The sequence below is a fragment of the Neovison vison genome, chromosome 2 (assembly GCF_020171115.1).
Source record: "Neovison vison isolate M4711 chromosome 2, ASM_NN_V1, whole genome shotgun sequence".
Lineage (NCBI taxonomy): Eukaryota > Metazoa > Chordata > Mammalia > Carnivora > Mustelidae > Neogale > Neogale vison.
In genome coordinates, this window is record NC_058092.1 from 19,483,269 (window position 1) to 19,496,881 (window position 13,613).

Consider the following 13,613-nt stretch of genomic DNA (forward strand, 5'->3'; position numbering starts at 1 on the left):
AGAGAGCCCAATGTGGGGCTTGATCCCAGGACCCTGAGATCATGACCCGAGCTGAAGGCAGAGACTTAACCCACCAAGCCACCCAGGTGCCCAGTCCACCATTTTTTTTTAATTTAAAGATTTCCCCAACAGGAAACTGGATATTTATTCTCTGGAGAAATCAGAAGAGGGAGATTTCTCAAGGATATCAGCATTTTTGATAAGCTTCCCAGTTGAGTCTGAAGCATATTAAAATGTGGGAATCACTGGTTTAGAGCTCGAAAGGGTACAGGTTATACCTGGAGTAAAGCCTTTGGCTGATTTTCAGGTATCTACTCTTAGTACTTTATTATCTTTGGATTAAATCAGGTCTTTGATTACTTTTGATATCAGGAGATCTGCATTTTCTCTGCTTTCTCTTGCTTCCTTCAGCATCCTTTTTTCATAACCCAAAATAAAAAACATAATATTGAAGAAAAGTCTCCATTCAGCAAATCTGGCATGTGCCCACTCTGTGCCAAGCATCATGCTTGGCACATCATATTGGGGCTATGATAATGCAAAATAGACACAGTTCCTTCTTCTAGAAGTTTAGAGTCTCATTAACCCTTCCAGATGATTGCTTAACTTTTATATCGTGTGGTGTTTAGGGACACCAGGACAGACCAGACCACTATAAATAACAAAGACATTCCTATTATTTGGGAAATTCTAAGAGTTTAGAAGTGTGGGCTGGAGAAGTACACAGCACTAGGCAGAAGCCAACTGTGTAGTCCGAGAGGCAGGGAGCCCTCCCTGAGGAAGGGAAGATCATAACCTGAGCTGAAACCAAGAGTTGGATGGTTAACCAGCTGTGCCACCCAGGCATCCCAGCAATTAAATATTTTTAAAGACATGTACATTGTTGTTTTAGATATAATGCTATCGCACACTTCATAGACTAGAGAGTAGTGTAAACATAACTTTTACGTGAACTGGGAAGCCAAAAAATTCATTTGACCTGCTTTATCATGATGTTCACTTTGTCACAGTGGTCTGGAACCACACCCGCAGAGACAGTGGTCACTTCAGAAAAAATGTGATGTTCAGAGTCCTAGAGGAGTCAGTAAAGACAGATTCTTGACACTTCTTTCCCTAGGTAAAGGGTCGTGATAAACATATCAATAATTTGAAAAAGAAATGTCAGAAGGAATCAGAACAGAACCGGGAAAAGCAGCAGCGTATTGAGACCTTGGAACGCTACCTGGCTGACCTGCCCACCCTGGAAGACCATCGGAAGCAGAGCCAGCAGGTAGCAGCAATATCTGGGCATACCTGGGGCAAGCAGGGAGTAGCCAAGCGGGGGCACTGTCTCAGCTTCTCCAGTACACAGTTACACTGTGATTTCCTGAAAGGAAAAACCCAAAGGAGTCATGTCCAGACTCACATGTGTCAAGTTAGCAACTCAACTGCAAAGTTTTTGGGATACCCAGACAGTCTTCCTTGGCTTGTTGACCTAAGCATGGAATCTTATCTCTCAGCTTAAGGATTCTGAGTTGAAGAGTACAGAGCTGCAGGAGAGAGTGACTGAGCTGGAGAGTTTGCTGGAGGAGACCCAGGCAGCCTGCAGAGAGAAGGAGGTTCAACTGGAAAGCCTAAGACAGAAAGGAGCAGAACTCTCCACTAGACATAGGTAAATACGCCAGTGTGGCTGAGGAAAGGAGCAGAGCTAAGTTTACTCCACTCACTACCTGTGTGACTTTGGGCAAATCGTTTTACTTTTCTTTGGAATGTGAGTAATAGGAAAGCTGCTTATAGGTAAGGAATAGGTCTTTGGGATGGAGAGGGGAGGATGTAGTGGTACAGTGGGGGCTTGTTACTATATCCTTTGGCAGGTCCAGCCTAGTGCTCCGACCTAATACTGGGTAATAATTTCTGAGTCTGTATGTGTTGAATAAGGGGAACCACTTTATAAACTGGGAAATAAGCTATCCATATATTTGCAAAGCAGATCCTGGTGTTAAGAACTGGGAAAGGAGGGGGTTATCTACATTTTGAAGGTTATAAGATAAAGGGTACCAGGAACATCTGTTTCTCTTCAGCCCTAGGGATTGTTCCTGATGGTCACAACAGGTTCTAAGAACAAAACAAGATGCCATAATGTACTCTCTCAGGGTGTCTTGAGAGCATCTTACATATTAGTTGCCATTTCTGTAAATGTGATGGCTGTGTTTCAATAGCCTCTTGAACCAAATCCAGTTTCTAATGGGGTGGGTTGTATTTCTCATCCCATATTCTATCACACTGGCCCTGTTTATCTCAGCAGATGAACCATGATGAAAGTGATTGTGGGGATCTGTTGGAGGAGACCATTGGTTGGAGTCAAAAGAGAGGTTGGGGTCAAAGTCGACTCTGCCCTAGACTTTGTGTGCCAAGAAAAAAGGGTTTTTTTTTTGTATTTTCCAAAATTTCTGCAGTATACATGTATGACTTTTATAATCTAAATACATGTGATGAATGTTTATTTTTAAATATCAAAACAAATATAAAAGAGCTTTGGGCAGGTAGAGAATTGGTGGCACATTAGATAGATGCTGGCCTCTAGGGACGGGAACTAACGCATTAGGCAGCTTGTGTGTGACACACCCTATGTTATAACAGACCTAACATTATGCCCAGCTACAATACAAGTTGGAAGCACCTAAGTGTCTTGCCCAAAATATACAGTAAATAATGGAATCCGGAGTCAAAACCACATCCGTCCAACTAAAATTCTTAAAGAGGTCACTGTTTTTCAGCCTGCAAGATAAGCAGAGTGTGGAGGAGGCCAGTGGAGAAGGTCCAGCCCAACAGGGAGAAGGTCCAAAGGTGGAAATGGAGTCCTGGCAGAAAGAATGTGATTCCCTTCGAAAGGTGATCGAGCATGTCCGGGCAGCAATAGAGGGCAGGCTGAGAGGAAAGAAAAGATTGTGTCCTGGGTAGGAACCATGAATTTCCGGCCCTGGGCCAGAGCTTTCCTCCCTTTTCTGAGAAGTCACCCCTGCATAATCTTTCATTTAGGGATTTATCCTTATAACAGGCAAGCAGAGTTAGGGGAGGATATGCTTCTGAACATCCAAACTAGATGCTCCAAAATGGTGCATTGAAGCTTGGTGCATTTCATTCATGTTTAGGCCCCATACAGACCTGTTGCATTGGGCAGAGTTCTAACCAGTGAGGTGGCCCTAATTCAGCAGAGAAGAAAGTCTCCAAACCTGTTGATGAGACTAATGTCAGGTTAGCAAAAAAGAAGATCCAGAAATTGTTCAGAGAATACCTGAGGTCTCAGAGGACAGGAAACTGGGCCTGTTCAGGTTCTCTCCTTAGTCAGTGTGACCAAAGCTATAAATAATAGCATCCATCACAGCCCTGGATAGGATAGATTTCATTAAACTGAATTTTTAGTCATGTCCTTTACTGAAGAACCAAAATATTCTCTGGTTATATATGGAGTTCATTCCACTCATCAGGGTGGGATCCCCCTCCCCCACAGTAGTGGTTATAGGTCCACACTACATTCCTGTTTAAACCTCTTTGTGAGTAGAACACAGAAATGTGAAGCTAGTTAGCTAGGACAGGGAGTCTGGATTATACTTCTGTAAGTAGAACTAAATTGTCTTCACCCTGGTTTCACTGTTGATTGCCTATAGCCAGTGGGCTAATAGCGAGACTACAGATCCTTGTGTAGTTTCTTGCAGTCTGACCTCACCATCAGCCCATGCTTATAGCCTTCCTTGATAACTTTGCCTTTCAGATTGTGGAGAAGCAACAGCAGAAAATGGATCAGCTGCGTTTACAAGTACAGGTGAGCTGGTGTCCTTGTGATGTGGTACACAGGACTCTAGAATTTAGCCAACTCTTTATTCTGTGTCATACAATTTGCTCAGTGTTGGGAGTATAGCAAGAATGAGACCCGATCAATGCTCTTCGCCTACAGTCATTGTTGGGAAGGGGTTTTAGCACAGTCTTGTGAGCTCAATGTCATGTTACTTTGGGGGAACATGGAAGAGTTAGTCAGAGCAGGGGAGGTTAAAGAAGGATTTCTGGAGATGACGAGCCTGGAAGGAGGAGGAAGAGTTAGCCAGGCAAAGAAGAAGAGCTGGATAGGTTGGTTTTGGAATTCAAGATAGAAGGAATAGTACTGATGGGAACATGGAGGCATGAAACAGAGTTTGCACACAGAGCGGCAAGCAGTTTGATATTGTCGAAGTAAAGTGGTGTGAATAGCAACTGGGCTATGGGAGGGCTTCATCTTTCCAACTAAGTTTGCTTTTATTCTTTTGATAGGTGATGGGAATCTACTATAAAGATGTATTTATTTATTTCAGAGATTTATTTATTTATTTCATAAGCAAGGGGAGGGGCAGAGGGAGAGAGGGGGAGAGAATCTCAAGAAGACTTCCCACTAAATGTGGAGCCTGATGCAGGGCTCAGTCCCAGGATTCTGAGATCATGACTTAAGCTGAAATCAAGAGCCAGATGCTTAGCTGACTGAGCCCATCCAGGTGCCCCATGGGAATCTAGTATAGAATTTAATTTGGATGTGATGTAATTAGGTTTGCAACTCAGGCTTGAGTGTGGAAAGAAGAGTGGGATTTGGAGAGGGACAGGGCTGGAAGCTGGAAGAATATTACAAATCCTGGTGAGAGATGAAGGAACCTGGCCCAAGGCAGCATAACGAGGAGATGTGAGGGAACAGATTTAAGTGAATTTTAGAAGGTAAAATTGAGAGGAACCAGTGATTGACAAGATGTAGGGAGTTAAAGAATAAGGAAAAATTAAAGATGACTCTTGGTTTCTATTCTTGGCCAGAGTGTGTGTGTGTTGGGTGGGGGGGTGTCCTTAATTGGATTCTCTCAAGAAATCCTAGGTAGGTATAAATTTAAAAATCTTTAAAAAAAAAAAAAGAAAAATATCCTAGGTAAAGCAGGTTCACTCAGGTTGTCTTTGGATTCCAAAAGAGGTTTTCACGTCAAAACAACTGAAATACACTCACTCTGAGAACAGCTCAAAGCTGCAATTCTGCCTTTGCCATCATGTGGGTCAGGCTGTGTCTGTCTAGTTCCCCTATTTCAAGTCCTGTAAGGATAGTCAAGCCTAGTGAGTGTTTATACCCATATAAAATCCCAGATTCTTGGTGGAGTTTCTAATGGGTCTCAGATATATTTCCTGGAACCCACAGGTTCCACAAAGGTTGAAAAAGCCCAACACTTAAGTGGTACATTTACCCATGGTGAAATTCCTCAGGCAAATTAGGGTTTATCAGGTGAATTTGCTGGAATTGGATAGATTCAAAATGGCTGCCTAGGGTATTTCATGGTGATGAGATGTTCTTCTTTGGCAGTTACATTTTTTTATTAATACAAAATTGAAAATTCAGAAAACTTTTAAATACTTGATTCAAATAAGTTTCAAAATTGGGGGAGGGGATTGGAATGAATAGAATGAAAGACAAAAAAATAGCAAACATAAATACCTCCCTCTCCCTGACCCTGACCATCCCTACACAAACACACTCTCTTCCTCCCTCCCTCCCTCCCAACTAGATTAGGTGCCTGTGGGAGCGCTCTCCTTCCCTTTATCTCTGTCAGAAGCATTTAGTATACAGTATTCTCAAGGGCTTTGGCTATGAGCTCCTCAAAGACAGGTATTGTTTGTATCCTCAGTATCCTCAGTGAGTGTCACAGTAACTGCTCAGTAAATACTGAGCTGAACTGAATGGATATTCCCTGCCCTCAAGAAAGTTATGGAGGTGGGGCGCCTGGGTGGCTCAGTAGGTTAAAGCCTCTGCCTTCCGCTCAGGTCATGATCCCAGGGTCCTGGGATCGAGCCCCGCTTCGGGCTCTCTGCTCAGCGGGGAGCCTGCTTCCTCCTCTCTCTCTGCCTGCCTCTCTGCCTACTTGTGATCTCTCTGTCCAATAAATAAATAAAATCTTAAAAAAAAAAAAAAAAAGAAAGAAAGTTATGGGGGTGGGTGGGAATCACATGCACAGCCAGCGAATGTACAAAAGAACCATGACAGAGGTGTGAGTACAGGGTGAGAGTACGATTAGTAGGATCTGATCTGCAGATCGAGGAAGGCTCAGGTGGGCCTTGAAGATTTCCTGGGTGACAGGGAAGAGTAGCCTGCGCAAAGGGGAAGGAGAGTACACAACAGCATTGGAGCTGGAGCCTTTGGGCATGAAGGCTTTCAGTCATTTGATGTGACTGGAGTGGAGGCTGTGGGGAAGGTAGAAAGAGATACGGCTAAAAAAGCAGGTAAGGGCCAAACTGGCCTGGAATGCCTTGCTGAGAAGCTGGCCTCTAGTGAGTTCATGGTCAGCGACTACAGGAGGGTTTCAAAGGGAAGTAGCAGATCAGGGCCATTCTAAGGTCGTCTCCCAGCAGAGAGAGAGAGAGAGAGAGTCTGTGTGCGTGCGCGCTCGCGCGGTGGGGTGGGGTGGGGCTTTACTGTGTGTGTGTGTGTGTGGTGGGGTGGGGCTTTACTGTGTATTCCAGGCCAGAGGTGATCTGGTCTGAACCAGATTTGCTGCTACTCCTGTGTAATCCTACCATTCAGACCCTAGAGCAAGAAGTGGCTCAGGAAGAAGGAACAAGCCAGGCCCTGAAAGAGGAGGCCCAGCGGAGGGAGACAGCTCTGCAGCAGCTACGCACAGCGGTGAAGGAGGTGAGCGGCATCAGCTTCGCTGCTGGGTACTGCCTCCACAAACCTGATTGCTCTGTGAACCACACCCCCCATCCCTACTTCCACAAGAGCCCTCATGTCTGACAGTCCCTCCTGAGGTTTTTTGGCAGAAGAATGGAAGGGACATTGCACTATCCTTTATATTAAAGGAATATTAATATTAATATTAATCCCATCTTAGAATGGCCATAATTACCCAGGAATGCTTTTTGGATGTGAGAAGTCTGTCTCTCTCCCTTTGTCTTTCTGTAGCCCCAGGTTTGTGGGGTTGGGGAGGAAGGGTTCAAGAAGACCGAGAGCTTAGTGTCCTCATGGAATAAACAGAGCTGTCAACAAGGGGTGACCAAGTTCACTGACCTACAAAGGAATCTCCCAGCTGGGATTGTCACATGGCCCAGTGAGGGTGAAGGGCTGGGATTGGAGAAGGAATTGTATTCAGTGTCTTTAAATCAGAATAGAGGTAGGGAGGGGAGAATGGGTCAAGGTGTTAAGGGAGAGGGAGGGAAGGAGACCTGGACATACATGAGTAGCTGGTCTTTATAGGGAAGCCTGACTCTACTGAGGTGAAGGTGTGAAAAGGCAGGCAGGACACTTCTAGCACTGTGTTCTCTAGCTTTCTGGTTTCTCCAACCCCCACCCAGTGGCTGGCTGCTAGCTGTATTGTTGTCTTTCTTGCCCCCTTTATTCCTCTCACACACTCTGATCAGGCTGGCCGGTGGCCACTTTTGTCAGGGTGGCAGGGAGAGATTGAAACCAGTGTCTCCTCAGATTTCACAGTTCACGTTAAGCCTTCTCTAATAGCCTGGTTAACAGAGTTGGCTGAGGGACTGGCTGCAGATAGAGTTCCGAGGGGCGGGAGTATCTTCTCTGGTTCCTGAACAGAAACCTGGAGGCTGGTGACTCAGAGTCTGCTGGGGAGTGGTTTCCTCTCCAGTGCTGGAACCCTACAGGCCCGACCTACCTGCAGGAGAATTTAGGCCCAATTTTGGGATTGGGGAAGTGCTAAGCCTGTTGGTAGGGGTTTAGGAGGGGGTATCACCTGTGACTCATACATAGCCACACACAGGTACAGATATTCTGCCCTTCCCTGGGCGTGTTTTGACATGTTTGCCCATCTATCTGCTCAGCTTTCAGTGCAGAACCAGGACCTGATTGAGAAGAATCTGACACTCCAGGAACACCTGCGCCAGGCCCAACCAGGGTCCCCCTCTTCACCAGACACGGCCCAGCTGGCATTCGAGCTGCACCACGAGTTGGCCAGTTGCCTTCAAGATCTGCAGGCTGTCTGTAGCATTGTGACCCAGAGGGCCCAGGGCCATGACCCCAATCTCTCCCTGCTCCTGGGCATTCACTGTGAGTCTTTAGGCCGGTCTGGGAGGTCTGGGACGCAGGGAAGAGTGGCTTTCATTCTCTTGTCACCCCCACCCAACTTTCCCATCAGTTATGGTAATGTGTGAACAAGGCTTTGAAGGCCTGGTCACTGCCTGCTGGGAGTTAACTAACGTGTTTAGCAGAGTAGACAGTAAATCTGTTTTGGAAACAGATTGGATACCTGAATGCAGAACAAACAAAAAATGGCCCTGAGGCAGCAAGTTTTTAGCCCACTATTCTATTTGCTTTTGTAAAAGCATGCTGTGTCCTGAGATACCTTGGGTAGCTCAGTGGATTAAGCATCCGACTCTTGATTTTGACTCAGGTCTTGATCTCATTCAGGGTCATGAGTTCAAGTCCAGCATGGAGCCTGCTTGAAACAATGTGCCATGTTCCCAGATCGTGGGCCTCAGAGAACTACTTATCCTTACTGTCCCCTCCATGAAAGCACCTCCTAACTGACTCACTAACAGTCTCTTGAAATGCTCTCCTACTCAGCTGCACAGCACCCGGGGACTCAGCTGGATTTGCAGAAGCCGGATGTGATCAAGAGGAAACTAGAAGAGGTTCAACAGCTGCGCCGTGACATCGAGGACTTAAGGACCACCATGTCAGACAGATATGCCCAGGATATGGGAGAAAACTGTGTTACACAGTGAAGAATGTTGGGGGTGGCACACGCGCTGTTCCCCCAGGGAAGATCTGGTCTGTTGCGCCAGTCTGCCCAGGTTCTGCCCTGACAATCTCTTCCTCCTGTCTGCTGCTATTCCCAGAGAGAAGGGGTGGCGGGGGTTAAGAACCTGCGTCTGGGGCGGTGGGCTTATTAAGGAATGGTGCCTACCCTGCCCCACACTGGCTTTGCATTGTTGGATTGCATTTGTCCTGTCATTGGATTTACCCTTTGAGGGTGAGTTACTAATTAACTGCAGATTACCTGATAAGTCCTCACAGACTGTTCCAGCCCCTGGCTGATGTCAAAGCTAAACAGGCTGCTCAATTCCCTTTTCCATCCTCCGGGATGGATCCGTATTCATTCCCACTCCATACCTTGGTCCTGCTGATGGCAGAGTTCAGTAAAAGGGCCTGGAAAGTCTGAGTACCAGTCATGATGGCCATGTGAGAATTCTCAGGCCAGTAGGCCAGCCTGCCTGGGATCTGAGCTGGCTTTCTTGGGTGTTCTTAGACCTGGTCCCACTGCTGCTTCCTCAGGGCTCTTGTTCTCACAGACACCTCAGGGTGATCTGTTTATTAGCAAAGTACCCACTAGAATTGGCCTAAGGATTCTATCCATGTCTCCTCCATCTGTGCTGTCATGCCATTTTGTAGGATGCCCCACTTTCCAGCTGCCCTGTCCTTTGGGGGCCTGGTCATGTGGTTAGCATAGCTTCCTTCTCTTTTGTTCTCAGGCCAGTCAGGTAGCCCCCTTGCATACTCTTCTTTATGGTTCTGGATTTGAGCAGGATTTTCCCCTAGAATACCACGGGGCAACTGTCAAGCTGCTTGCCTCCTCCTCCTGGTGTCTAAGGGCTGGCGCCCCGCCCTGACTTGTGCCTCTCTTTTGTTTGTGGCAGGGTCCTTTCCTTTTCTTGCTCTGCTGCTTCTTGAGAGTTCAGAGTACCCAGTATAGTTTGGCTCTAAGGTATAGCTTATTTGCTGGGTTTTGTTTGGGGCCTTTGGACCCTCTGCTTTCCGGTTTCTCTTGCCTCCTCATTTAGGGGGCATCTCTCAACACAATTGTTCGTATCTGGTTGTTGGGCTGGCCCCAGGCCTGCACTAGATCTGGAGCCAGGCCATCCAGGGCCTTGGAAGGGTGTGCAGGAGCACTGAGCAATCCCAGAGCCAGCCACCAGGAGTTTGCTGGTAAGCCTTGAGCAGTCAGAGAAGCATCCTGAACCTCACTCTTGGGTCTGAATGAGACTCCTTAAGTGTTTTCACAGTTCTGTGTCTTATTTATGGAGTGATGTATCCCTTCCATTCAGAACAGCCCCACCCAGCCGTCCTCCTCAGCCTCTGGGCTCCTTCCTGCCTCCTAAAAGCAGAGCTGCCTGGTTGCTCTCCACCCTGTTTTGGGAGCCCAGCCACCATGCTCACGGGTATTTTTCCTCAAAGTTTATAAGCAGTTATTTATATGAATCCTTGTTATGTCAACTGGTTTGTATTGCCTATTTTGATTACAAAATAAAATATTTAACAAACTCTTCAGTTTTCCATCACCATCACCACCATCCCTTACTCCACCCTTCATTTTGGCTTGTTGGGGCCAAGGGCTGGGTGTTCAGCCAAGTTCCCAGATGGCAGCAAGGAGGAACCTTTGGCAGGTCCAGTCTCACGGCTGTTTCTACCACTTCCGCTCCTCTGTTCTCTGTGGGGACAAATAAGAGCTCTTCCCACACGACTTTCTATTGGGTGAAGTTGCCCGAGTCATTGAGCAAGTCTGTCGTTGGAAAGAGTTTCCGTAATCATCTGAGAGGAAGTCAGCTGCCTCTAGGTTGCTGTGAGGTGGCGGCTTCTCTGGAGCCAGGCAGGGCACTGTTTGCTTTAGGGGGCTGGGGTTATCTTCCTGGGCTGCCATTCAAGCCCTGGACCTGGGGAGGACTTGTGAGGGGAATCCTGTCCCACCCCAGCCAGCCAGCCAAGCCTCCAGATTTGGACTGGTTGCTAGAGTCTGCTCCATCTGAACCCCTTCCCATTTTTTCTGGGAGCAGGAGCAGCTTTAGAATGCCATCTGGAGTTGAGGTTGAGCTAGGGCCACCCTAAGATCATCTGTGGGTATTTCACAAGGGTGGGCCAGGCTCTCAGGAGTGCTGGCCAGCCTCTGCCTCCACCCTTTCTAGAGCTAGCAGCCTCTTACCTTGGCCTCCATCTGGTGCCTTGAGGGTGTGGCCTTGTCTCTGGCCACCACCCTTTCTTGTTTAAACCTGCCTGAGTAGAGAGGAACTTTGGGGGAAATCTCCGGGAGGGGGGGGGGCTGTCCCTGTTTTGGTGTGCCACGGGGTTACCCAGGTGTGTCACCCTGGGGACTGTGGGAGGGGGTTCCTTAGAGTGAGGTCCCCTAGCCAAGGCACTGTACGTTCCAAAATGGCCCAAGCCTTCAAAGCTCTGAGCTGCGCTGCGCTATCGTGGCACCAAGGGGTGGATGGCTGGGTGCAGCTAGCCCGGGGGAGGCTGAGGAGGCGCCTTTGCCACACCCTCACCCTCCCTTCCCTGGCCTTTCCGGCCACCCAGGCTACTCCCCAGCCTCACACTGAGCCCCAGATCTGGGGAAAGCCGTAGGGGGTGCCCTCGCTGAGCCCTGGGGTCCTTGGCAAGCCCGGCCCCTGAAGGGGGAGGGGAGGGGGACAGCGGCGCGCAGGGCGGGGTCGCGCAGGCTCCGCCCCAGCCGCACGCCTACCCGTGCCGCCCATTGGTCCCGAGAGCGGTGACTCGCGGGCTGAGCAGGAAGGAAACCGCTCCCGAGCGCCGCGGCGTCGTCTTTAGGCCGTGCAGCTCCCGCTACAGCCGTCCGTCCGCCTGTCGGCTTGCCCGTCCACCCGCAGCATGAGCGGCCTGCGCGTCTACAGCACGTCGGTCACCGGCTCCCGCGAAGTGAGTGCTCGCCTGGGCCGCGCTGGCGGCCGGCGCGGTCTGGGCGCTACGGCCCGGCTCCCGAGACCCACCCCCAGGGCGGGGGCAGGACGGGGGGCGACGAGGTGCGGGGCTCGGCCTCTGGGGTCCGGTCCCGAGGTGGGCTCCAGACTTGAACCCCTCTTTTGGGCACCCTGGAGCCTTAGCAGCCCCAGCACGAGCTGCCCACGCCCATCCCGTTGCTCCCACACGCACTCCCTGCAACCCCACTACCACCCCATCACGTCCTGATGGTGCCCTTCGTCTCCTCCAATTTGTGCGTACCTGGGCGGGGGTGGCCCCTTACCAGCCTCCACCCGAGCGTGCCTTGCCTTCCCCTCGCTGAGCTCCTCTCTCCCCCGCCCCCCCCCCCCCGAACTTTATCCCACTTCCCTTCTTCGTCTGACTCTCCTCCGCATGGTGGTCCCTCTCATCGTGCACCACCGCAAGCCTGACTCATCGTCCTAACTCCCTAGTGGCCAGAACGCTGTGGCCATAGCCGCTTTCTTTCTGCCCGGGGTTCCCTCGTCAGTCCTCCAGTCTGCTCACTAACCCCTGCCCGCCCTCTACCCCCAGATCAAGTCCCAGCAGAGCGAGGTGACCCGCATCCTGGATGGGAAGCGCATCCAGTACCAGCTAGTGGACATCTCCCAGGACAACGCCCTGCGGGATGAGATGCGAGCCCTGGCGGGCAACCCCAAGGCCACCCCACCCCAGATTGTCAACGGGGACCAGTACTGTGGGGTATGGGCCCCGGGGACTGGGAGTGGGGAAGTGTAGGAGGACTTCTGAGTCAGAAGTCAGAGTCAGACCTGAGACAAAATGCCAGCACTCAGGTGACCGCCTCTCGCCTCCCCTCCCTAGGACTATGAGCTCTTCGTGGAGGCTGTGGAACAAAACACACTGCAGGAGTTCCTGAAGCTGGCCTGAGCCCGCTGGACTCCCGTCACCACATGCCCCCCAGCCACCGCCCGGCCATGAAGGACCTTATGACCAACTCCCTGTTATCCTAAAACCTTCTGACCTTGGAATCTTTCCCCCCAACCCAAGCCCCTTCTCCTCCCCTCCCCGTTCAAAGGCAACATTCCTTACCCACTAGTTTCAGAAATTGTCTTAAGCAACAGCCCAAGTGCTGGCTGTCCTCAGCCAGGCCCTGAGGCTGCCACCCTGCCTGGCCCTGGCTGATGGGTGCCTTTGCTGGTTCCATTAGCCAGGGCTCTGCCAAAGGCCCCGCATTCCCCGTCCTGGGAGCACCCTAGAGACAATTAAATGTCCCATTCCACTGACAGCGTGTCTGTTTGATATGACCTGGGCTCTTGCTCTGAGCGAGGCTGGTAGACGGGACGGTGCTGAGCCTGTGCTCCTGAGGGCAGCTCACCTGAGCGGTCTCCCGTGTGGCACCCGTGTGTGTGATTGTGCATGTCTGTGGGTGTATGTCTGGCACATGCATACCCATGCGGACCTGTGTTTCTGGAACCAGTGTGAGTGGGTCACCTCCTGATTCACACGCAAGGGATGGTGTCCTGACACACCTGGCTTGGTGAGTGTGGCACATCTGTGTGCCAGCTGGTAATGTGGCTGTGCCATGTGGCCGCTGACCAGGGCTCCAACAAACTGGCCCTGAGCGCATGTCTCATGGAAGTGGGTTCACCCAGTTTGGGGACAGTGCAGAGAACAGAGGCTTTGTGCAGAGTGTTGAGGAAGTGTCCCATCTGCGCACAGGGATCCGCCGCTGGCACACTTGCACAGGAGGTTCTTCTAGCCCGCCGAGGCTGAGCTGCAGCCCGCCTTCCCTCCCCTGGATCTGCTTAGCCCTTCTGGGAAGAAAGAGGAACCTAGAGGACAAAGACCCAGCAGCCAGGCCTGCCAGCTGGGGCTCATGTTACAGAGGGGGCGGGTCGGTACCGCCCCCCGCCCCAGCCTAGCTGGGCCCCTGGCCTTCCCTGGCGCCCAGCGG

General features: G+C 50.3%; 2 protein-coding genes across 5 annotated transcripts in view; both read left to right on the forward strand.

Annotated features, from left to right (window-relative positions):
* CEP85 (centrosomal protein 85) overlaps nucleotides 1-10,249 on the forward strand; it is a 33,354-nt gene extending 23,105 nt beyond the window's left edge. For all 4 annotated transcript variants that reach the window (XM_044237498.1, XM_044237497.1, XM_044237499.1 and 1 more), the window contains 7 exons: nucleotides 1,118-1,270; nucleotides 1,500-1,651; nucleotides 2,757-2,871; nucleotides 3,752-3,802; nucleotides 6,557-6,664; nucleotides 7,810-8,035; nucleotides 8,552-10,249. In XM_044237498.1, coding sequence (XP_044093433.1) covers nucleotides 1,118-1,270; nucleotides 1,500-1,651; nucleotides 2,757-2,871; nucleotides 3,752-3,802; nucleotides 6,557-6,664; nucleotides 7,810-8,035; nucleotides 8,552-8,712 — 966 coding nt within the window. In that variant the 3' untranslated portion in view covers nucleotides 8,713-10,249. The remainder of the gene's footprint in view (nucleotides 1-1,117; nucleotides 1,271-1,499; nucleotides 1,652-2,756; nucleotides 2,872-3,751; nucleotides 3,803-6,556; nucleotides 6,665-7,809; nucleotides 8,036-8,551) is intronic.
* A 1,207-nt stretch (nucleotides 10,250-11,456) lies between these two features.
* Nucleotides 11,457-12,942, forward strand: SH3BGRL3 (SH3 domain binding glutamate rich protein like 3). The gene is made up of 3 exons (XM_044236336.1): nucleotides 11,457-11,638; nucleotides 12,233-12,400; nucleotides 12,521-12,942. The coding sequence occupies exons 1-3, from the start codon at nucleotides 11,591-11,593 to the stop codon at nucleotides 12,584-12,586; spliced, it is 282 nt and encodes a 93-aa protein (XP_044092271.1). The 5' UTR covers nucleotides 11,457-11,590; the 3' UTR covers nucleotides 12,587-12,942.
* The last annotated feature ends 671 nt before the right edge of the window (nucleotides 12,943-13,613 follow it).

Coding starts and splice junctions, on each gene's coding strand:
- SH3BGRL3 (XM_044236336.1), top strand. CDS start 11,591: ATGAGCGGCCTGCGCGTCTACAGCACGTCGGTCACCGGCTCCCGCGAA. Junction 11,639..12,232: donor CGGTCACCGGCTCCCGCGAA/GTGAGTGCTCGC, acceptor CTCTACCCCCAG/ATCAAGTCCCAGCAGAGCGA. Junction 12,401..12,520: donor ACGGGGACCAGTACTGTGGG/GTATGGGCCCCG, acceptor TCCCCTCCCTAG/GACTATGAGCTCTTCGTGGA.